The sequence below is a fragment of the Haliotis asinina genome, chromosome 4, assembly GCF_037392515.1.
Source record: "Haliotis asinina isolate JCU_RB_2024 chromosome 4, JCU_Hal_asi_v2, whole genome shotgun sequence".
Lineage (NCBI taxonomy): Eukaryota > Metazoa > Mollusca > Gastropoda > Lepetellida > Haliotidae > Haliotis > Haliotis asinina.
Window position 1 is genome coordinate 1,220,017 of NC_090283.1, and position 24,171 is coordinate 1,244,187.

Sequence of the window (24,171 nt, forward strand, 5' to 3'; positions counted from 1 at the left end):
ATTATAATTTCGTTATATACCGCTGATTTCCCAACACAATACGTTTATCTCCATTTTACCATTTCCGTGTTATTCAGATTTTAAACAAGTACATGATGTGTTTGAAAATCAGAGGTATATAACGTGATTATATACCTCTGGATGACTGTGATTAGCCAATCACAATCCAGTATTCACTGAAGTCATGATAGAATTGGACGTAACGTACATGACATTGTATCAACAGTAATTCTAGACAACAAACATTACATTAGTTGAGTGACGTCAGGATTTCACATGATGATATAGTTTGTGATTCTCCTTATTACTTCAGCATTCCAACGACCCGACATGTGTTCTTAGTTTGTGTATATGTGTGAACATCTACGTCACAGATAAAATAACGCCCCAAGATGAGAATAACGCCGAGCTCCTGTATCCATCCTTCGTAGGAACCCGGGTACTGGCCTGTCATCAGTGTTGACACGTATCTGTACAAACAACCCTCGGGACTGGCCTCTCATCAATGTTGATACTTAACTGTAGATAGAACCCTCGGGATTGGCCTCTCATCAGTGCTGATACTTACTGTAGAACTGTAGATACAACCCCCGATATTGGCCTCTCAACAATGTTAGTATTGTCTCCACGAACCCGATAGTGCCTCTGGCCAATGTCAATACATATCTCTACGAAATCGTTAGTTCGTCTCTCATCAATGTTCGGGCTTATCTACACCAACCTGGTAGTTCGTCTCTCATCAACGTTCGGGCTTATCTACACCAACCTGGTAGTTTGTCTCTCATCAATGTTCGTGCTTATCTACACCAACCTGGTAGTTCGTCTCTCATCAATGTTCGTGCTTATCTACACCAACCTGGTCGTTCGTCTCTCATCAATGTTCGTGCTTATCTACACCAACCTGGTAGTTCGTCTCTCATCAATGTTCGGGCTTATCTACACCAACCTGGTAGTTTGTCTCTCATCAATGTTCGGGCTTATCTGCACCAACCTGGTAGTTTGTCTCTCATCAATATTCGGGCTTATCTGCACCAACGTGGTAGTTCGTCTCTCATCATTGTTAATACATAGTTTCTAGGAACCCGGTAGTTCGCCTCTCTAGATGTATAACTTGCATACAACGAGACACGTGTACAGACATAGAACCATTGTTATCTGTCATGCCTTTCAGAGATTTATCCAATAGCTGTCGGACATGTCATGGCGTGAAATACTGCCTCATGACATTGAATGTAAAGTAATCGAGCAACGCATCTTTCAGAAAATAGACTTTATTTGATCTCGGTATCAAAAGTACAAATGATAAAAACATATGTATGTACAGTTACTGATATACACAAGAGCAGGGCACTCGCTCACACGATGTGTGGTCCATGGCAACAGGCTTGAGAACAAGCACTGGAAGTATTGTCCAGAGAGTACGGAAGTGCGATTAGTCCGAAGGACAGTATAGACACGTGGCATGCATTAGAGGCAGTCCTCTCGTGGATTCATACATGGATAATATTGAATGTCGATGTGTTACATCCGTCTGTTCCACCTCGGGTGCATCTATGAGCAATGTACAGTGAGATCGTTTTGGTGTCAGCCGTGTATGCGCAATCCACCAAACACATCCGGTTTGGAACCACAGACTTCCGGTCGCCCACAGGGCGAGCACTGGTTCCGATGTTCCAGCCCGCAGAGACAGCCCTCGTTCTGGCAACATGCGCAGTCGGTGCGCGAAGGGTCGAAGGCACACTGACACCCGGTGAATGACAGGGTCCAACCGTCCACACCATTCTCAGGCGACGTCTGACCTGTACCAAGAAGCATCGGGCTGATGATGGAGAACAACAACAGATCTCAACAACAGATCACTATTCTATCCCTGCTGAAAGCCTGCTGAAGTTGTGTCTTATGCTGTAGGAACGTTACATTTGCAATTTCTACTCATTTGTTTAACGTTTTCTTTTAAAGGAGGAGCCCATTTCATTGATCTTACTTCTGGTCTTCTGGGGTCTTTCAAATTATTACAGACCAGCGTAATTCATCGCGACGGGACAAAACATTTATTCGTTCATGTCTACTTGTCTGCCAATTTGTACATATTGCCTTATCTAATCTATGCATCATCACTACAGGAATCAAGGATCATTTCGGTAGATATCGGGCATCAAATTTGGTTCCCGACACCGGTCTATCACCGATACTACTACTGCGAAGTTGCCACATCCCCTGACACTAGTCGAGTGTTGCTACATCGTCTGACACTAGTCGAGTGATGCTACATCGTCTGGCACTAGTCGAGTGTTGCTACATCGTCTGACACTAGTCGAGTGATGCTACATCGTCTGGCACTAGTCGAGTGTTGCTACATCGTCTGACACTAGTCGAGTGATGCTACATCGTCTGACACTAGTCGAGTGTTCCTACATCGTCTGGCACTAGTCGAGTGTTGCTACATCTTCTGGCACTAGTCGAGTGTTGCTACATCGTCTGACACTAGTCGAGTGATGATACATCGTCTGACACTAGTCGAGTGATGCTACATCGTCTGACACTAGTCGAGTGATGCTACATCGTCTGACACTAGTCGAGTGTTGCTACATCGTCTGACACTAGTCGAGTGTTGCTACATCGTCTGACACTAGTCGAGTGATGCTACATCGTCTGACACTAGTCGAGTGATGCTACATCGTCTGATATTCCTGGAGTTTTACATTTTCTGATACTACCGGTTTCGAACCTAAGTGCTATCGGTGTGATAGGTAGGTGTTGTGACGACTACGTTGTGAGCCGCCATCTTGGAGTGACAACTCACGTGTGCCACACAGGCGTGACTCCTCACTGCAGAGGGCGCACTGGTTGGGGTTGGGATCCGGGCACTGACAGGCTCCAGCCTCACAACACGCGCAGTCCGTCCTGTTCTTGTCGAAAAAGCATGGACAGCCTGTCTGGTTGCTGGGAATGAGATGGAAATATGATACATGATAACTAGAGCTACTATACCTGGCACTCCTCAGTCTGGGTCGACACCACAACTAACACCAGGAGTGGTCCAAGGAGTGCCCAGCTCCACACAAACACAAACGGTATGTAACACTCACAATATATGTACAGAGCCCTTTTCTGTATATATTTTTCCGCCAAATCATTCGTTTTTGTAACAAGTCGGCACACTGCTATGAGATACAGAAATATCTAGGTTTAGCTATTCATGTCACTTGTAATGGCAACCATGCCGTGAGCCTCTCAAGACAGTCACGGCTATGTTGTGTAATTGTGCTCTTATATATCATCTGACACACGATTGCTGAAGTATTGTGCACACTTTTAAAAGTGGTAAAGGGAGTATAAAACATGAAACACTTTGGAACATAAAGCTACAAAATAGAAGGAGTTCATTCACATTGCTCCTTGGGTGTGCTGTGGACAGTCCACCATATAAATCACGACTGGTCTGTTTGAAGAGGGAGGAACGGTCGAAGTACGTCTAGTTCTATAATTAGACGTTTACACAGGTGTATGGGTACTGGGCCTCCAGTCTAGCTCTGGCACCATGTTTGTACTCGGAAACAGTAAGTGTACACATTATAAACAGTGGGTATCATTTCAAACGTCCTCGTGCTACCTCTAGTAGGGCAAGATTGTCAGTGGACAGCTGCATGGATGGAAGGAAGGAAGGAAAGAAGGAGGGAAGGATGAGTGGAATTAACAGCTGCATGGAAGGAAGGAAGGAAAGAAGGAAGGATGAGTTGAACTAACAGCTGCACGGAAGGAAGGAAGGAAGGAAAGAAGGAAGGATGAGTTGAACTAACAGCTGCACGGATGGAAGGAAGGAAGGAAAGAGTGAGTGAGTGAGTGAGTTTAGTTTTACGCCGCACTCAGCAATATTCCAGCTATATGGCGGCGGTCTGTAAATAATCGAGTCTGGACCAGACAATCCAGTGATCAACAACATGAGCATCGATCTGCGCAATTGGGAACCGATGACATGTGTCAACCAAGTCAGCGAGTCTGACCACCCGATCCCGTTAGTCGCCTCTTACGACAAGCTGAGTCGCCTTTTATGGCAAGCATGGGTTGCTGAAGGCCTATTCTACCCCGGGACCTTCACGGGTCAGGAAGGAAAGAAGGAGGGAAGGATGAGTGGAATTAACAGCTGCATGGGAGGAAGGAAGGAAGGAAGGAAAGAAGGAAGGATGAGTGGAACTAACAGCTGCATGGAAGGAAGGAAAGAAAGAAGGAAGGATGAGTTGAACTAACAGCTGCACGGAAGGAAGGAAGGAAGGAAAGAAGGAAGGATGAGTGGAACTAACAGCTGCATGGAAGGAAGGAAGGAAGGATGAGTGGAACTAACAGCTGCATTGAAGGAAGGAAGGAAGGATGAGTGGAACTAACAGCTGCATGGAAGGGAGGAAGGAAGGATGAGTGGAACTAACAGCTGCATGGAAGGAAGGAAGGAAAGAAGGAAGGATGAGTGGAACTAACTGCTGCATTGAAGGAAGGAAGGAAGGTTTAGTGGAACGTACAACTGCATGGGAGGAAGGAAGGAAAGATGAGTGGAACTAACAGCTGCATGGAAGGCAGGAAGGAAGGAAAGAAGGAACGATGAGTGGAACTAACAGCTGCATGGAAGGAAGGAAGGAAGGAAGGAAGGAAGGAAGGAAGGAAGTGTTCCCTGACACAACTCACCTTGTCCAGATGTCCCATCTGTCGAACCTGTTGTTGGTTGGGAGACATGGCGGCGGGAAGGCCGCAAGTCGAGACACTGAAAAGACAGCAGAACGTGAACATGGTGTACGGTATAGCGGTATAGCCTCCCATACAGTTGTGACACTATACATATATCTCCAGGTACTGTCAGGTCACGTCTTGTGGTTGCGGCGTCATCAGTTACATACGTAATCAACACACACGCTTGTCATGTATGTGGGGGAGATGGGGCGAAAGTGAAAAAAAGTGAATCGCTTTTAGAACCAGTCGAACACTATGACGCCGATGACACCATGCAGAAATAGTCTTGACACATTGTGCCCATGTGGAAAATCGAATCCGTGTCTTCGGAGTGACGAGTAACCGTTTTAGCCGCCACTGGCTATCCCACCGCCTCGCCACATAATAGGAACACACGAAGTAATGCATGTGAGAGATTCTAAGCCCATGGCCACTATTTTCTGTCAGTTGTAATAAACTGAGACCTGTGGCTTCACAGCCGACTGGACAACCCCCACACCGTGTCCCTCAGCCGACTGGACTACCCCCACACCGTGTGCCTCAGTCGACTGGACAACCCCCACACCGTGTCCCTCAGTCGACTGGATAACCCCCACATCGTGTTTCTCTGTCAGTAACCTTCACAGTGCCCTGCACTAGCTGCTGCTCCCAGTAGCGGAACTACTCACGTGATGATGTCCACCTCTCCTGGTCTCTGTCCGGGTCACAGACTTCGGATGGGTTCCTGGGGTTCTCCTCACGTGCATTTCTACACGTGCCCTCAATAAGACATGTATCGTTCTGAAATATATTGCACGCACTCATGAACTATTGCATGTCGGTTTTCACAGTGGTATATACAGTGCTATACGAAAACATACACCTGGTTTAGTTAAATTGAAATATAGTGAAGGAATGATGTTTGATGATGTGTTTGATACAGTTCCTCAGACAGACCTACCTTGATGCCACACTGGCCCATTCTGTTGCAGGCAAGACAGTGAGAGTCGTACACCACGTACAGCACCTCGTTACTAAACAGCGCCCCGTTTGTTGTCAGGGAGATGAGAAAACCGTGTAGCGCCCGATCTGAAGAAAGTGCACAACATACACGACATTGTATTATAGGTTAGTTTGCGTTTCCTTGACAACATTGAGTTACACAAACAAAGGAAATCCTCGCCATGTCATATGATTTCCTTTGTTGTTTAACGCCAGAATCAGCAATATACCAGACGATCCAGTGATGCGTCACTGAGAAGCTATGCCAGTGGGCAACTATGTCACCGATTCTGAACACCAGGTCCCACAGGTCGCCTTTTACGACCGCTATTGGTTCTTGAAGACCAATTCTAACCCGGGTCACGGGTACCACAGGCAACATCCGGGGCAGCTGAAACAGAATGACGTCAAGGCTTACTTTCAGGTACTCTGGCATCAGGAAGGTGACATCCAACTTCTCGTGAACTCTCGAAATCCGCGGGGACTAACGAGAAGTTGTTTCCAGGCGTCAGGTTGCCGTTATCAATCTGTATAAACACAGGAACAGGGGGAAACTACAGTGCAGTTGGTGGGATATGTTTACACGGACTAGGAGACGCTCAAGGCACAATGACATTTAACAGTGTTGCTCTGACTAATACACCAGTCACCCAACCCAATAGCCCAGATTGAAGGTAACTCATCACCAAGAGTATTAGACACTTCCGGAATACCTAGGTATGGGTGCCAGTCTATGAGATGTGCCGCAATACCAGCTGGAGACAACATTCAACACGAAACACGATGAACTACCATTGTTAAAATACCAATATCACCGATTATTGGGGGAATATCGTTTTGGCTCTATACTGGGAACCAACGTATGCCATTGACAGTGTTGCTCAATTGATACATTTCTGCTGGTAGATAGGAACACACAGTAACATCAACACACCGCTTGTCACCGTATATATTCTACCGATGTCTCTACACTTCACAACTAAAGTGACGGTGAAGAGATGGGTTCAACTCCTTACTCACCCTTACGTCACGCACTCTACAAGCGATGTTTGGAGTTTCATGGAAGTTGTCAACGATGAGGAAGGCGATACGACAAGGACGTCTCCGGGAGTTGCACAGGCCGTTCCTAGGGGGAACACTAACGCGGTTAGATCCAAGCATGTATTACGAGGACTGTCAACTGGGTCAAGTTTACAAACAGAGATATTACAGTGGTGATACAGTCATCAGTATGTTCCTATAACGCAGTCTGACACGAATGCATACGAGGAGACTTACACAACCAGACACACAGCTCACGTGTGCACACAAAGAGACTTACACAGCCAGCCACAGAGTTCACACTGTGACACGTGTACACACAAACAGGAATACACAACCATCCACACAGCACACACTGCGACACATGTACACACAAGGAGCATTACACCACCAACCACACAGCTCACACTGTGACACATGTACACACAAGGAGCATTACACCACCAACCACGCAGCTCACACTGTGACACATGTACACACAAGGAGCATTACACCACCAACCACACAGCTCACACTGTGACACATGTACACACAAGGAGCATTACACCACCAACCACACAGCTCACACTGTGACACATGTACACACAAGGAGCATTACACCACCAACCACACAGCTCACACTGTGACACATGTACACACAAGGAGCATTACACCACCAACCACGCAGCTCACACTGTGACACATGTACACACAAGGAGCATTACACCACCAACCACACAGCTCACACTGTGACACATGTACACACAAGGAGCATTACACCACCAACCACGCAGCTCACACTGTGACACATGTACACACAAGGAGCATTACACCACCAACCACACAGCTCACACTGTGACACATGTACAGACAAGGAGCATTACACCACCAACCACGCAGCTCACACTGTGACACATGTACAGACAAGGAGCATTACACCACCAACCACGCAGCTCACACTGTGACACATGTACACACAAGGAGCATTACACCACCAACCACGCAGCTCACACTGTGACACATGTACACACAAGGAGCATTACACCACCAACCACGCAGCTCACACTGTGACACATGTACACACAAGGAGCATTACACCACCAACCACACAGCTCACACTGTGACACATGTACACACAAGGAGCATTACACCACCAACCACGCAGCTCACACTGTGACACATGTACACACAAGGAGCATTACACCACCAACCACACAGCTCACACTGTGACACATGTACAGACAAGGAGCATTACACCACCAACCACACAGCTCACACTGTGACACATGTACACACAAGGAGCATTACACCACCAACCACGCAGCTCACACTGTGACACATGTACACACAAGGAGCATTACACCACCAACCACGCAGCTCACACTGTGACACATGTACAGACAAGGAGCATTACACCACCAACCACACAGCTCACACTGTGACACATGTACACACAAGGAGCATTACACCACCAACCACGCAGCTCACACTGTGACACATGTACAGACAAGGAGCATTACACCACCAACCACGCAGCTCACACTGTGACACATGTACACACAAGGAGCATTACACCACCAACCACGCAGCTCACACTGTGACACATGTACACACAAGGAGCATTACACCACCAACCACACAGCTCACACTGTGACACATGTACACACAAGGAGCATTACACCACCAACCACGCAGCTCACACTGTGACACATGTACACACAAGGAGCATTATACCACCAACCACACAGCTCACACTGTGACACATGTACAGACAAGGAGCATTACACCACCAACCACACAGCTCACACTGTGACACATGTACAGACAAGGAGCATTACACCACCAACCACGCAGCTCACACTGTGACACATGTACACACAAGGAGCATTACACCACCAACCACGCAGCTCACACTGTGACACGTGTAAACTCAAGGAGGCATACAGTTCACACTGTGACAGGTGTAAGCACAAGGAGCATTACACCGCCAGACACACAGCTCACACTGTGACACGTGTCCAGACAAGGAGGATTACACAGCCAGAGACACAGCTCACACGTACCTCAATATTCTGATAATCTGAGGTGGCCTCGATGTTTGGACGGAGCAGTCTTGCGCAGAGTAGCCTGGATCGCAAATGCACCGGCCTGCACTGCACACGCCTCTCATGCTGCACTGGTTTGGACAGATATTCCTCGTAGCGTCTGCAGGTGGGAGTCGTCTCCCTTGACCGTCGGTTCCGAAGTTGCTGATGTTACTCAAGATGGCTTCCTGGCAGCCCGCCTCCAGGGCGGACACAGCGGCCTGCAGGAACACCGTCGACTGCGCTGCCTAGGAGAGAACATGTGCTCTTAGGCGAATAGTGGTTAGACAACAATCATGTGAATTTATTCATTCTACAACCTATATGCATTGTGGGAATGTAAACATTGTGAATGTTGCCGTGTCGCTGTTTAATTGTCAGTCGGACTGGGGCATGATGTCTGTCGAGAAACATAACGCAATATATATAATGTTTCCACCAGTTATATGAGCTGAATAAAGCCAAGGTTACCAAGGGGGCAGACGTAGTGACGCCATTACAGTGTGACGTCATGCTAAAAGTGTTCTACAGTACACACTTCTCCCGCAGCACCAGTCTATGAAACCGGTTTCGGTTTGAAACCATAAAAATAACAATACTCTGCTATTGTGTCAATCTAGTACATGTTAGACTTGGGCAATAGATAAAATACCACACTCGGTCTCATAACATACGCTCTGTCAGACACCATTGGAAATACACTCGTTTCGTATACTTCGTATATAAGGAGACCCCGTGTAGTATTCTCTATATGTCTGTATGATAACTTACAACCATGTCTTCAACACAGGAAGAAACAAAACCGGAAGTGTCGAAGCCCACGATGTTCGTGCACCTGACGCCGAGAGAGAAGTTGGCAATGGCGTTAACACACAGTTGGTTGGCCCGGGCTTGGGTGATCTGTGGCTCCACGGGGAGGTTGGGGCGAACCCGGGGGTAGGGGCTGACCTCGACTCCAGGCGTGATGATCGTCACGTTAACGCCCAGAGTTGCCGTGAAGTTGACTGAAGTTTGAAATGTGTTTGTAGTTCCACTGTACAAGTTAAGATGCACACAATACACAGACTGACACCACATGCATCAGTCTACACAAATGGAATGCCATGAAGTGAATATCAACCAAGTCGACGACCTTGACAACCAGTAGCGATAGTGTGTACATTTCTTTTGTAGTGCATTGTGCAAGTGGCATTAAAAGACTAAATAAAGCAAAGACGTTACTTGTTTCCTGTTGAATAACCCAAGTGAATGTCCAACCGGCTACTGACACCCAGATTGTACATCTATCTGGCCGTGGCTGTGTATGGTCTTGGTCTTGAATATTATTACCGCTAGTGATGGTTGGAGTACAAGAGAATACATTATATATTCGCCTCATATATATTATATATTCGCCTCTATACCAGCTCTGTCACATGGCAACAGACTTTTCTGTACTCAGTGACGCTACATCATCTTTGATGTGTCTTGCTGACTTACTATCTAAATGACTTAATGACAGTGAATGTACACGAGCAATCTGTTCACGCTGAGTGTCTCGACAACGCCATTTATGTCTAAACACCAAGACCATAACGGGTACTCGACTGACGATGAAACAGAATTAAATCCATTGCTTGAGTAAGTGGTGTTTGGGGTAACCTTTGATCAAGGTTAAGAAGCCACTCACAGTTAATCATGGTTCTGAAGTTGGGCGTGTCTGGGACGGCAGTGGTGTCGGGTATAGAGACAGCTGGCTCATCGTTGTCGTCGTCTGTCACCGAGGCATTTTGAGTGCGTGTTACAACTCGATCCGTAACATCGTGGCAAGACGAACAGAGCTGTAACCAAGGGCAACCGTGACGTGAAGGGCGTACATTAGAAACTGTAAGCGAGGAAGAATGTTTGTTTTGCTGGGCAATATTCTACTAGTGTACAGGGATGTTGGAATCTGGGTCAACCAGTGAGTGATAGAGCGTCTCGGTGGTAAGATTGGAAACGAGCACGAGGTTACTAACCATCCGATCCACTTTGTGATCCACTTTGTGATCTACTAAAGGAAACATAATTATGTTGACTCGGGACATAATGAAATAAAGGACGTCAGTGTAGCTGATGAGGATGGGTGTTATCACAACACAGCGACGGACAGGGTGTGTCACTTACATTACGGACTGGGTCTTGGATGACTCTGTTGCGTCCACAGTCTGCCGTCCTGGTGATGTTGTTGCACAAACACTGGGTGTCGATGTTGACGTTGTCAATCAGGATGGCACGAGTGAGTTGGGGTCGAGGAGCACCGTTCAGCAAACTCTGATCTACCCGCAGTCTGCACCAAAAATACCTTACATCGCAGGTGCTTCAAGAGGGACACATACAGGGAGCCCAGAGTCACCCACATTCATTCATTCATTCATTCATTCATTCATTTATTCATTCTCTCATTCATACTCTCATTCATACTCTCATTCATACTCTCTCTCTCTCATTCTCTCTCATACTCTCTTTCTCACACTCTCTCTCTTCTTACCTCCAGGATCTGAAAAACAAAGTGGGTACATTGTCGTTGAGATCGAACGTTTCTCCATCCGGGCCTTGTAGTTCGTTGTCAGGGTTACCATCGAACGTGCCACATATCCCCTGCACGTGTCCGAAGTCCTCCGCGGGCACCTGCACCTCGACGTTGATGTACGTGGCGAAGTCCTGGACACGCAGCCACGATCCCGACGCGAAGGATATCTGAAACACGTGCATGATATGAAGTCATGGACGCTGACATCGTCCGTCAGGTCAGCACGTCCAGAATGTTATGTCCTTACACCAGTTCCGTGTTGAAGAGGAATCCGCTTGGTATTCAGTACTTAAGATGATGAGATTGTGTTGATTAATGCATATAAGACAAATAGCAGACCAGATCGCGTATTCAGGTTAGCGATGTCCATTCACAAACAGCATGTCGGTCAACACAGGTACATGGACTGTATCTGTGTCGTTATACAGAGCGTGGTTCTGTGGAAGATCACGTACCATGAAGTTCCTGTCCTCATTATACAGAGCGAGGTTCTGTGGAAGATCACTTACCGTGAAGTTCCTGTCCTCATTATACAAAGCGTGGTTCTGTGAAAGATCACTTACCATGAAGTTCCTGTCCTCATTATACAGAGCAAGGTTCTATGGAAGATCACTTACCATGAAGTTCCTGTCCTCATTATACAAAGCGTGGTTCTGTGAAAGATCACTTACCATGAAGTTCCTGTCCTCATTATACAGAGCAAGGTTCTATGGAAGATCACTTACCATGAAGTTCCTGTCCTCATTATACAGAGCAAGGTTCTGTGGAAGATCACTTACCGTGAAGTTCCTGCCCTCGTTATACAAAGCGTGGTTCTGTGAAAGATCACTTACCATGAAGTTCCTGTCCTCATTATACAGAGCAAGGTTCTATGGAAGATCACTTACCATGAAGTTCCTGTCCTCGTTACACAGAGCAAGGTTCTATGGAAGATCACTTACCATGAAGTTCCTGCCCTCGTTATACAGAGCGAGGTTCTGTGGAAGATCACTTACCATGAAGTTCCTGCCGTCGTTGGTCCGTTTGATCTGCGTTCCCGTGGCCAGACTTCCTCCTGACATGATCCTCACCCTGGCGGGTGGGGCACCCCATCGCTGTCGGCACACATCGATGGCGATGGTGTCCGGGCCGTCCATGATGGCTACAGCACACACACACGCTCGGCCCACACACTCGTTAGTTCTGATGTTGACCTGGCGGAGGAGAGAGCCTCACTTATCAGTTGTCCCGCTTTCATTTATGCGGAAGCAAGGGTGACTGAGTTGTTTAGGCTCTCAGTTTGCGAAATAACTACTGGACAGCTAGCGTGTGGCTAGTAAGAATCCAGTCGGGCCAGTAAATATCCACAGTCAATAGCAGGACTAGTAAGTGAATTTTCACGGGGTCATCTCTACCACTTGTTAAGTTATATTTATACCAGCTGCTCTATGATGAAACCCGTCTTCTCAGAGACATGTAAAACACTGCATGATTCGTTGTTTGTAAAAATGAAATTTTGTCGATATACAACTTCTTGATTCTGCATAGACGGCGTTTCGACGTAGATTCTAATGTCCTTGTCACCATTTACTTAACAACGACGTTACAATCTACGCCCACACGTCGCGAATACAGAATAGAGAAGTTGTAAATCAACCTTCATCTCCTCAACTTCTAGATGCCAATCAACGTTGGTTGTCTGTATCTGACACGAACCAATTTAGGTTCAGTAAGTCAGACATGTGTTTTATCATTTGTTTTTGAAAGTATTTTAACGATTTGACCTTTTTGTAATCTTTGCATATAGTTTCTACATTAAAATTATTTTGTGGACCAGCAACTTTCAGGTATAATTAGTCCGACTGGTGAGCAGAGTTTGGAAACTATTTAAAGGACTAACTGTGTGTGCTGGCGATTAGGTGCCTGGCTCTTGTGGAGTTGGGTTCGAATCCCGGATGGTACTCAACCAAAAGAAAGTACAAGGATCCATACTCTCCCGCGAAAGTGTAATTCCACTTTCATTTGGTTCATTTTATCACTTTTTCAACGGCCCTGTGTATTTACAGACAACTCACTGGGCAGCAGACAAAATGCCAGACGCAGACATCTCTCTTCACCATCACTCTGACCAAACTTACCTCGAACTGTCGTTGTGTGCTCCTGAGCAGCACAAAGTCCCCGACCTCATACAGATGCAGCGTGCTGTGGACAGAAGTAAGGGGATTCAGCAGGTGAGGGTTAAATCAGGATCCTGATTCATGAAGCAAACATAGCGATATACCAGAAATATCACCTACACTTTAACATAGTGAGTGAGTTTAGTTTTACGCCGCACTCAGCACTATCCCAGTTACATGGCGACGGTCTGTAAATAATCGATCCTGGACCAGACAATCCAGTGATCAACAGCATGAGCATCGATTTGCGCGACTGGGAATTCATAACATGCGTCGACCAAGTCAGCGAGCTTGACCACCCGATTCCGTCAGTCGCCTCTTACGAGATGGGTCATTGTAGATCATTGTTCTAGCCAGGACCTTCACGGGTATCTTTAACAAAGACATTGTAAAGCCAGTGTTTAAGCATAGTCTTGCCCACCTCCTCACCACTCGCTCCTCCCCGTCACATCCTGGGGACGACATGTGGGAAAAACGTGATAAATGATAATATATAAGTGTCCATTCATCATGCGCACTTCTCCACGTATAATGAGAATAATATAATACTGGTTATTATTACCCGAATAACCCAAGCTCTCTGTGATGTGTTTGAAGATTTATAGTCACATGACCCCTCCCACCGGGTACCCATTTTACTGCTTCGTGAACAGGCAATTTTGAACAAACTAGCTTGCATAAGGTGCGACCACGTGGATCACGTGTGTTTCGTTGTAAATGATACTTACTCCCTGCCCTCGAATGTCCTGATGTGTGGATCTGCGAATGCCGAGCAGCGGCGAGTCTCACCATCCACCGTGAATACCTGCAGTGTGAGTAATACTTATCTCAGACCTTTGTTATTTAACAAGTTTAACACGGTGAACACCTAGAACACCCAGTTGCATATACTGAGATTACATGTAGTTAATATTAAATGAACATTAACCGATAAAACACTGAAGGCGGTGAACACGTATGCTATAATCAGTTACATGACTGTTTTATAAATCTATCACAGCGCTATGACTGTCGTACTGTCTATACTGTAACATAAGCACGACAGTCGTATTGTATGATAGCTTTGTGAAACTGGGCCTCGCACTCTACGACGATCCACAGTACCGCACTCCCGACGATTAATTTTACTTTGTCAAACTTACTACCTAACGCTCCTTGAAGGGAACATATTACACCGCATTCACTTAGTCCATTGGTAGACTTTCGGAGGTCAGTCTGACCTCTTTGTGCTCATACTCCACCCTGTTGTATACATGTTACAACAAGTCACAGCTGAACTCGATATATCTGGCAAAGTTTCCTGGGATGCACATAATGGTCATGCTATTCTCACACGAAGTCACGCATATATTTTCTTTGAAATTTTTGCCCTCAGTTCCATGACGGTGAAAGAGCTCGTGGCCGCACCTACCCTGAGTCGAGGCAGTATGTAACCCAACCAGATGTCCGGGGCGTTCACGTAGTTGGGGATGAAGGTGACACGTAGTTCCTGGTTGCCGTCCCTGACGAAGTCCCTGGTGGCTTGGACAGCGGTGGAGATGGTGGCGGTGCGGGTGTTGAGGTCCCAGTGGCCACGTGTCAGCAAGAGTAGGCACTGATTGGCTGTCGCGATGTCCTCTGGATACAGCGACAATAGATAAGTGACATATCACCTGCAGTCATATGCCAGAATAGGTTTGTCCTTAACGTCTCAAGGAAAGTAACTTACGGGTGTATGGATGGGGAGACATTACAGGAAATAATCTGAAATATTCCAACAGTAACCATCACGACGAAGTATTTCAATTATTTCTGCTGCTTCTACTGCGCGTGTCTGCGACATCCACGAATAATGTCCGTTTTCCTAGTACATTCATTGTTTTGCCAATTCACACGGCAAACTTGAAATCAGTATACATGTCTTGAGTATATTCATCTAAAATCTTGGGTAGAACTTCACACATTGCATTGAAATACTGAAAATGCAATGAACAAATGACATATTCACATAATAACAGAACAGTGATTGACTAATATTATCATTATTCAGTATATGCTTGTGTATGCATATATGAAATACAACTTGACCATTTGGGGATTCCAGCACACGATGCTTGTTGTGGGGGACATAAAGCTCCAGGGATATGGTGGGTAAGCATTCTTTCTGGATCCTTGATAACATAGGAATCACTGGCTTGTCTGGTCCAACCTATATTGTTTACAGGCCGGGACCACACATCGCCAACATAGCTGATGAAAACAAAGAAGCACAACGGACAACACATGGTGATTTACATACCAACAGGAACATAAACATAACATCAGGCAATGTTATATTGCTCTCACCCCAACTTCCGCCAGTGACGTCAATGTCAAGTTGAATGCCACAACGTCGTCGCGAGCCTGTGCACAAAACCGGAAGTGTTGACGTCACGTTGATCTGTTGTGGTCCCCCTGCCTCTCGTACAGTCACGACTGGTGGCGTGATCTGGCGTGAGAGTCACGTACGTTCACTAGTGACACTGAGACGACACACTGACACAGTTAGGTGACATGCAGCCTTGACACTTGGCAACATCAACTTTGTGTCTGACAGCCGTCTGCTGACTGGATTAGGAGTGTCGTGTATTTAACGACATTATACATTCAGTAGGAACTTGAGTAAAACGACACCACACAACGTAACTGGCTTAATTAGGCAGAAACATAGCTGAACCTAAATGTTACTTGTGTATGGTTCAGGAATAGACTTACAGAAGGATCTCACAAAGACTGTGACATACTTTTGTATTATGTTGCCACGACAGAATGTATGGGTGGATTAGTGGTGTCACGTGGTACTCGTTAGTGTACACCCAGTTAGTGCTCATACACAGTCACGCAGCTCAGAGTAGCGGGCAAACTGTGTGACTGTCCTTATACCCTAAATAGCTCTAGATGTCGGTCTGCAGGATATCGTCAGCTTGTGGTCAGCCTATTGTGAGGGTGTGATCTGGGTGAGGTCAAGGTGTGTTCAGTGTGTTCAGAGGGTATGGTCCGTGTGAAGTCAGGGTTTGGCCAGTGTGTTGTCATGGTGTGGTCAGCGGATTGTGAGGGTGTGGTGAGTGGATTGTTAGGGTGTGGTATACATCGAGGTATATGATAGAACACACGTCAGCTTGTCGTCAGTGTGTTGTAACAGTGTCGTCAGAGTCTTTGTCAAGGTGTGTTGTCAGGGTGTTGTGAAGTTGCGGTCAGTTTATTGTCAATGTCTTCTGAGGGTGTGGTCAGTGTGAGGTCCGTGTGTTGTGAGGTTGTGGTCAGTGTGTTGTGAGGTTGTGGTCAGTGTGTTGTGAGGTTGTGGTCAGTGTGTTGTGAGGGTGTGGTCAGTGTGAGGTCAAGGTGTGGTCAGTGTGTTGTGAGGTTGTGGTCAGTGTGTTGTGAGGGTGTGGTCAGTGTGTTGTGAGGTTGTGGTCAGTGTGAGGTCAAGGTGTGGTCAGTGTGTTGTGAGGTTGTGGTCAGTGTGTTGTGAGGTTGTGGTCAGTGTGTTGTGAGGTTGTGGTCAGTGTGAGGTCAGGGTGTGGTCAGTGTGTGGTCAGTGTGTTGTGAGGTTGTGGTCAGTGTGTTGTGAGGTTGTGGTCAGTGTGAGGTCAAGGTGTGGTACCTACACTGTACCATGGACATCAGGTAGTCACACCTTTACACACACATTGTAAATGTATAACGTCTAAATATTTTTATCATTGACAATTGTGAGTGAATATTGTGGGTGTTGTCATGTGAATCCGTGTAGTTGACGTCGTGGGTCGGTGTAGTTGGTGACATTAGCGTTGTGGTCATGCAGGTCGGTGTAGTGGATTAAATCGCTGTGTACGCCGCTGTATGTATTTACCATCTTGACATACGTATGTGTACACTTGTACCGCGGAGTTAGCTATATGTATTACAAGGCCTACCCAGGTAGAGGCCATAGAGCTGTATGGAGACATGAACCTACCCTGATTCCCCCGAAGTAGCCGTTGCTGGTGAGGATGGGGCTCCGGACGTTGGGTGTCGTGACGTAGTAGGCATCGGCCCTGCAGCGGAGCTGTAACACACAAGAAAGCAATTACATTCTCGAAGACGATTTTCTCCCGTTACATCGACAAACTCGTCACTGTATGCAATCATCAGCAGAGTGATGTGTCTGAAGTAGTTGGTATGCAGTAGCACCACTCAATCCACCATTTCCCACATGTGCCCACCCAATCCAACAGGCTCAACAGGTGCCCACCCAGTCCTATAGATACCACAGGTGCCCACCCAGTCCTATAGATACCACATGTGCCCACCAAATCCAACAGGCTCAACAGGTGCCCACCCAGTCCTATAGATACCACAGGTGCCCACCAAATCCAACGGGTTCCACAGGTGCCCACCAGTCCTACAGGTCGCATAGATGCCCAACCAATCCTCATTTTATGAGAAGCACAGATTATGGAAATTTCATTGTTCCACAGCGGGGGGTTTAAAGATTGAGAACTTGATGTGGTTTAGGAATGACTTAAGACAATTTTTCAGAATGTATGTGCATGATGGTGTTTATGACGTTTGGGAATGCCAAATGTTCACATGCAGAAACACATAGACCATGAACAATTCTGACATGTTGCAATGGTATACAGTCGTGCCCGTTTATCCGAACCTCAGATATCCGGAAAACTCGCCTTCCGAACGAGATTAATTACCTCTGAGTAGCAAGGTGACACAGTGTTAATTTGTAGGTCACTATAATTACTGATGAAGTGACCGGTGGAATCTTTGAAGGACACTGACATCCGCCAAGCAGTGTGTTCGGACAGCGAGACTGATGATGGAGGCGAAGTTGAGCAGGTGTCACCTCCCCCCCCCCGTGTCTCACAAGGAAGCTCGTGTTTGAGACATTGTAATATGTATGCACTGATATTTATTCATGTGTAATCAATAAAGATTATGTCTGGTGCCTACTATGTTCGCTTCTTTGTACGTTTCTTTGTACATATGGCCCGTGATTCAGATGTCCGAAAATTCGCTTATCCGTAAAAACACATGTGTTCGGATAAACGGGGCACGACTGTAATAGCATACTGTAATAGCAGGAGATGAGTGACACATTTAAGTTACTGTTGTTTCCAGAAAATAGCTATTCCAGCATATTGTCATTGTCCTTCATCCCCATAGCCACCAAGATACACGTTCCTTACATTTCCCAAAAAAGATTTCGAATAACTAGGCACGATCTTTCTACAACGCTATGTATCTCTCGAACCCTCACCGTCTTGCCGATGTTCCCTCTCCACGCGTCTTGATAAAGAAAAGTGATTCTCTGATCTCCTGTCAAGACCTGTGCTGGGAGAGTTGGGATGTTAACTCCGTCAAATGACCACGTGATATTGAAGGCTATGTTTTGAATCCCTCGCGGGAACGAGATGCCACAAGCAAAACGGAAGCGGTCACCTATGATTTCCGGTCCGGTGAGGACTGGCGGAGCCACCATCCGTGGAGCAGATTCTGAAACAGAGGAGATGGTTTCACAGGCTCGAGTAAAACTAATGTGGGTGTATGTATTGCAGGGTGTAAGGTGGATCGTGTTTTGGTCCTTATTTCGCTTCCGTTCTCATTAAAACCTGGTCATAGTTCTGGTAAGCGTCGGAACGTTGATCGACCAATGAAACGGCGGCATTAGTCAATCAAGAGTCAGCTTTCTCAAGCTTTACTGCACAGTTTCCAAAATTCCATTCTTAACCACAGTTTATTGGTTTAAAATTTGTTCTACCATAACAATTATGGCCGAGATTGTACTGAAGAATTTCCATCGGTTCTGGAAGCACTCCTTTGTTTATCCCTGTGTTAACACTGACTGCCCGACTTACACCCGATCTTGACGAGATTAATATACTGTGCTATGGTATATGATTTGGTGCGTGAGAGTTTTTGTATGAACCGTGTATGACAATACATATACACTGTATATGGTATAATGATAACAAGAAGACAGAAAGGTTTGTGGTTGTACCTATGCAATACGCCATGGGGCAGGCTGGGGGGCGACGGAGACAGTACACCACAAACTCTCCACAGTTCCTGACATCTATCGGGATCTCAGTACCGCAGCAAGCGCCTGTACTGCCACTCGTCGGAATAGTATTCGCGCACGCAGTCATGCGCACAATGCCTTGCGCTTGTGAAGGTACACTTCCGTTCAGCCATATTGGCGCCTGGGTGCCGCAGCTGAAAGGTTGGAGACAATGTGTGGGCATCAAGCCATCTACTAGTCGGTACCACCCAGGCTGAAGGTTAAGGTCGCAGATCAGTATGTCGCCCTGCCGCGGTGTATTGAATACATCCCTCGTTATATCGGTCATGTTGGTGTAAGCTATGCAGGGGTCAAGGTCTTGGCAGGCTGAAAACAGAAGGGCAGTGTGACATAAATTCCCCTCACCAGGCAAGGTATTAGCTGTACATAGCGATGTAGATATGAGTGAAGATGGGGGCTCAGAGATGAAGATGGCGCCATTGTCTTTACCTGTTGTACGATTCCTTGACGCCGTATACCTTGCTCAGTACCACACAACATGGATGTGGAGGCCTCAAGAATAACCTATCCATGTAGAACTTATATATTTTGCTGTATAGGCGGGTATTGGATTTGTGGGCGACAGTGGCTTGTTCGTACGCATTTAGGGTTACGCGCTACGCAATGTACGCATCGGACGCAAATACCGACAACCTGCTTACAGCACGTCAGAAGTAAGTTATGGGTGTCTGTTAGTTCATCCATCAGTCGTGGGCGATCCCCACATACCCATTGCATTATTCTAGACCATGCAGTAAGTGTCTGAACGTACAGTACATACATTCCAATACTCCACAGGACACTCATTACCTGCTAAGCTGCATGGAATTAGTCCATAGAGTTTCTTGAGGATTTGCAAGTCACGATGAACCCAGTGTTTGTCCACAACTGCCATATCACATTGTACTACATGTTGTACAGTATCAAATATATGTTGTACCAGTATCACATACATGTTGTACAGTATCAAACACATGTTGTACCAGTATCACATACATGTTGTACCAGTATCACATACATGTTGTACCAGTATCACATACATGTTGTACCAGTATCACATACATGTTGTACCAGTATCACATACATGTTGTACCAGTATCACATACATGTTGTACCAGTATCACATACATGTCGTACCAGTATCACATACATGTTGTACCAGTATCAAACACATGTTGTACCAGTATCACATACATGTTGTACCAGTATCACATACATGTTGTACCAGTATCACATACATGTTGTACCAGTATCACATACATGTTGTACCAGTATCACATACATGTTGTACCAGTATCACATACATGTTGTACCAGTATCACATACATGTTGTACCAGTATCACATACATGTTGTACCAGTATCACATACATGTTGTACCAGTATCACATACATGTTGTACCAGCATCACATACATGTCGTACCAGTATCAAACACATGTTGTACCAGTATCACATACATGTTGTACCAGTATCACATACATGTTGTACCAGTATCACATACATGTCGTACCAGTATCAAACACATGTTGTACCAGTATCACATACATGTTGTACCAGTATCATATACATGTTGTACCAGTATCACATACATGTTGTACCAGTATCATATACATGTTGTACCAGTATCATATACATGTTGTACCAGTATCATATACATGTTGTACCAGTATCACATACATGTCGTACCAGTATCAAACACATGTTGTACCAGTATCACATACATGTTGTACCAGTATCACATACATGTTGTACCAGTATCATATACATGTTGTACCAGTATCACATACATGTCGTACCAGTATCAAACACATGTTGTACCAGTATCAAACACATGTTGTACCAGTATCATATACATGTTGTACCAGTATCACATACATGTTGTACTAGTATCACATGCATCTCGTACGAGTATCACATACATATTGTACCAGTATCACATACATGTTGTACCATTATCACATACATGTTGTACCAGTATCACATACATGTTGTACCAGTATCATATACATGTTGTACCAGTATCACATACATGTTGTACCAGTATCACATACATGTTGTACAGTATCAAACACATGTTGCACCAGTATCATATACATGTTGTACCAATATCACATGCATCTCGTACCAGTATCACAAGCGGTTTTTTTTGGTACCACGGCACATGCTACACTACGACAACCCGAGTCTCTCTGTAAATACAAACGTCCTCCACGTAACGTATATAGCGACATATATCCCAGGTAATGTATACTACCACATATATCCCAGGTAACGTATACTACCACATATATCCCAGGTAACGTATACTACCACATATATCCCAGGTAACGTATACTACCACATATATCCCAGGTAACGTATACTACCACATATATCCCAGGAAACGTATACAACGACATATATCCCAGGTAACGTATACAACGACATAAATCCCAGGTAATGTATACAGCGACATATATCCCAGGTAACGTATACTACCACATATATCCTAGGTAACGTATACAACGACATATATCCCAGGTAACGTATACAACGACATATATCCCAGGTAACGCATACAACGACATATATCCCAGGTAACGCATACAACGACATGTATCCCAGGTAACGTATACAAGGACAGGTATCCCAGGTAACGTATACAACAACATATATTACAGGTAACGTATACTATCACATATATTCCAGGTAACGAGAATAATATGGTTACTCACAGAAGTAACTTTAGACATCCTCCTGAACACATGGTAAGTATGAGACGCCTCAGTTGTCAAAAAGGGATCAGCATACATTACTGTAGAGTACCTGTAGCATCAGGCTCACAGGCATGGAGTTACTCTACACATTACTGTTTATGAAGGGATTGACTCCCAGAACACTAATTAGATATAATATATGCTCACACGAAGCCTTAAATATATCTACACACGCACACGCACACGCACACGCACATGCACACGCACATGCAACACCAAATCATTAACAATGCCATAAATGTATAACTTTCTGTTAGATTTCTCAGTTACCTAGGATGCGTTAAACATTGTGCATCAATAACCAACACGCCCACACCGTTAATATTTTCACCATCATGAAATCACGTTTCGAAAATGCGCACTTTGATGCTCTATGCCCTCTGTCAGAGAGCAGTCATTTTCTCTCAAAAGGACGAGATTTAACAAGTACCCTTCTTGGTCTGCAGGAATTGGGAAAGTGCGTTAATCTTGCTGGAACTCCTACTTACATTGTCGGACATTTCCGAAGGTTTACCTCTAACAGTCGCTTTCGGGCACTTTTGTTGCGAACTTTTGCGACTATAAATTATCCGTACCATAGTTCTGTTTCTGTGCTGCCAAGGTATATTGTAGCAGCTGTCAAAAATGTGTTCTCATTTGGAACAAATGATCACTGAAAATCTATCATCTAATATTGTTGTCACATTTAATCTGAAAATTGTGCCTGCATTATCAACGCATGCAATAGTTCACATGTGACAGAACACGCACACTCTCTTCATCACACAGAGCACATGCCGCCGGTAAAGCGAAATTCTCCATAGTATGAAAGTAAAACAGTCCAATGATGGGAAACACAGAACATCGCCGAATCAGAAACATCTTAAGTAACATCAGTAAGAGTTAAATAACAAAGCAATGAAAGAATACCGACTTAGAATAACATATGTATATATATATATATATGTGTTTGTGTGTGTGTGTGTGTGTGTGTGTGTGTCTATATATATATGTATATAAACATGGATAGATGTAAAGAACTATAATATATCTGACGTACCGACATGAAGTGACCCAACCAGCAGTAGCAGCATGACAGTCAGCCTGGGTAACATCCTGGCAAGTCATTAACAGATTGTTGGCAGCAGCAGTAGCGCAATCCGCTATATATACCTGTGTAAGGCATCAAGGAAGCCGGGATGGTGGCCACCGAAGGAAGTGTCCGCTAGCATCGTCACCATCATGTCAGAGGTCACATTCCTTAGGGGAAAGCCTCATGTAGCTCCTCCTCTTTATGAAGCATGAGTGAGGGCGTAACAGTCCTCGCACTGCTCACAGCCATGAGATGTAGAATATAGGTATTGTCACATAATCGCTAATATTGACGTCATGTTAAGAAACAACTCACGACTTCTTTTTTCGTACGTGACTTGGCGTGCTTTGACAAGATTAGTATGTAATCGTCTTCAAGCCGATAAAGGTACAAGGCTTTGCTGTATAACACATGTATAGGACACCAGTGAAATCATGAAGTTAATTAACAGCAGGTGAATGTGTATAAGTGGGATGTGCAGGGATAGTGACACGTCTTGCAACGGAAGTGCACTCGAGTTAAAAATATCCTAAACAGAAAAACAGGAAGAATAAAGTTTAATGTGTATCTTAAAATAGTATTTTTTTCAGACAGTTTCCCTATTTTTGAATTCTTTCGAAAGACGCAGTTGTGTTTTCCCAAGCTGCCCACACAATACAGAAGAAAACAAACAGCTGTCAATAAAAGTTAACACACCGTCAGTAATATACCACGTCAACCACACAGCAGATAAAGACAGTCAATGTATCGTCAGAGACAGACCAAGTCAGTTACAAATG

The 24,171-nt window shown here is 45.3% G+C and overlaps 1 protein-coding gene across 1 annotated transcript; it reads right to left on the reverse strand.

Moving 5' to 3' along the window:
* Window positions 1–1,253: 1,253 nt before the first annotated feature.
* LOC137282124 (von Willebrand factor D and EGF domain-containing protein-like) lies at window positions 1,254–23,414 on the reverse strand. The gene is made up of 21 exons (XM_067813849.1): window positions 23,360–23,414; window positions 19,504–19,890; window positions 18,763–18,998; window positions 17,467–17,556; window positions 15,837–15,978; window positions 14,923–15,128; window positions 14,240–14,316; window positions 13,473–13,536; window positions 12,351–12,548; window positions 11,314–11,522; window positions 10,950–11,112; window positions 10,474–10,624; window positions 9,576–9,808; window positions 8,784–9,052; window positions 6,721–6,826; window positions 6,119–6,227; window positions 5,660–5,787; window positions 5,388–5,499; window positions 4,678–4,753; window positions 2,804–2,943; window positions 1,254–1,799 (listed from the first exon to the last, which is right to left on the reverse strand). Exons 1-21 carry the CDS (start codon window positions 23,412–23,414, stop codon window positions 1,585–1,587), a joined length of 3,366 nt encoding a protein of 1,121 aa, XP_067669950.1. The 3' UTR covers window positions 1,254–1,584.
* Window positions 23,415–24,171: the final 757 nt, after the last annotated feature.

Bases quoted from the DNA above. Each gene is read 5' to 3' on its own strand.
- LOC137282124 (XM_067813849.1), bottom strand. From the start codon at position 23,414: ATGTTACCCAGGCTGACTGTCATGCTGCTACTGCTGGTTGGGTCACTT. The intron at 17,557-18,762 runs GTGAGGGTTCGA...TGTGTGTTACAG, and splicing joins GAGGGAACATCGGCAAGACG to CTCCGCTGCAGGGCCGATGC. The intron at 1,800-2,803 runs GTGAGTTGTCAC...TTCTTGGTACAG, and splicing joins GTCACGCCTGTGTGGCACAC to GTCAGACGTCGCCTGAGAAT.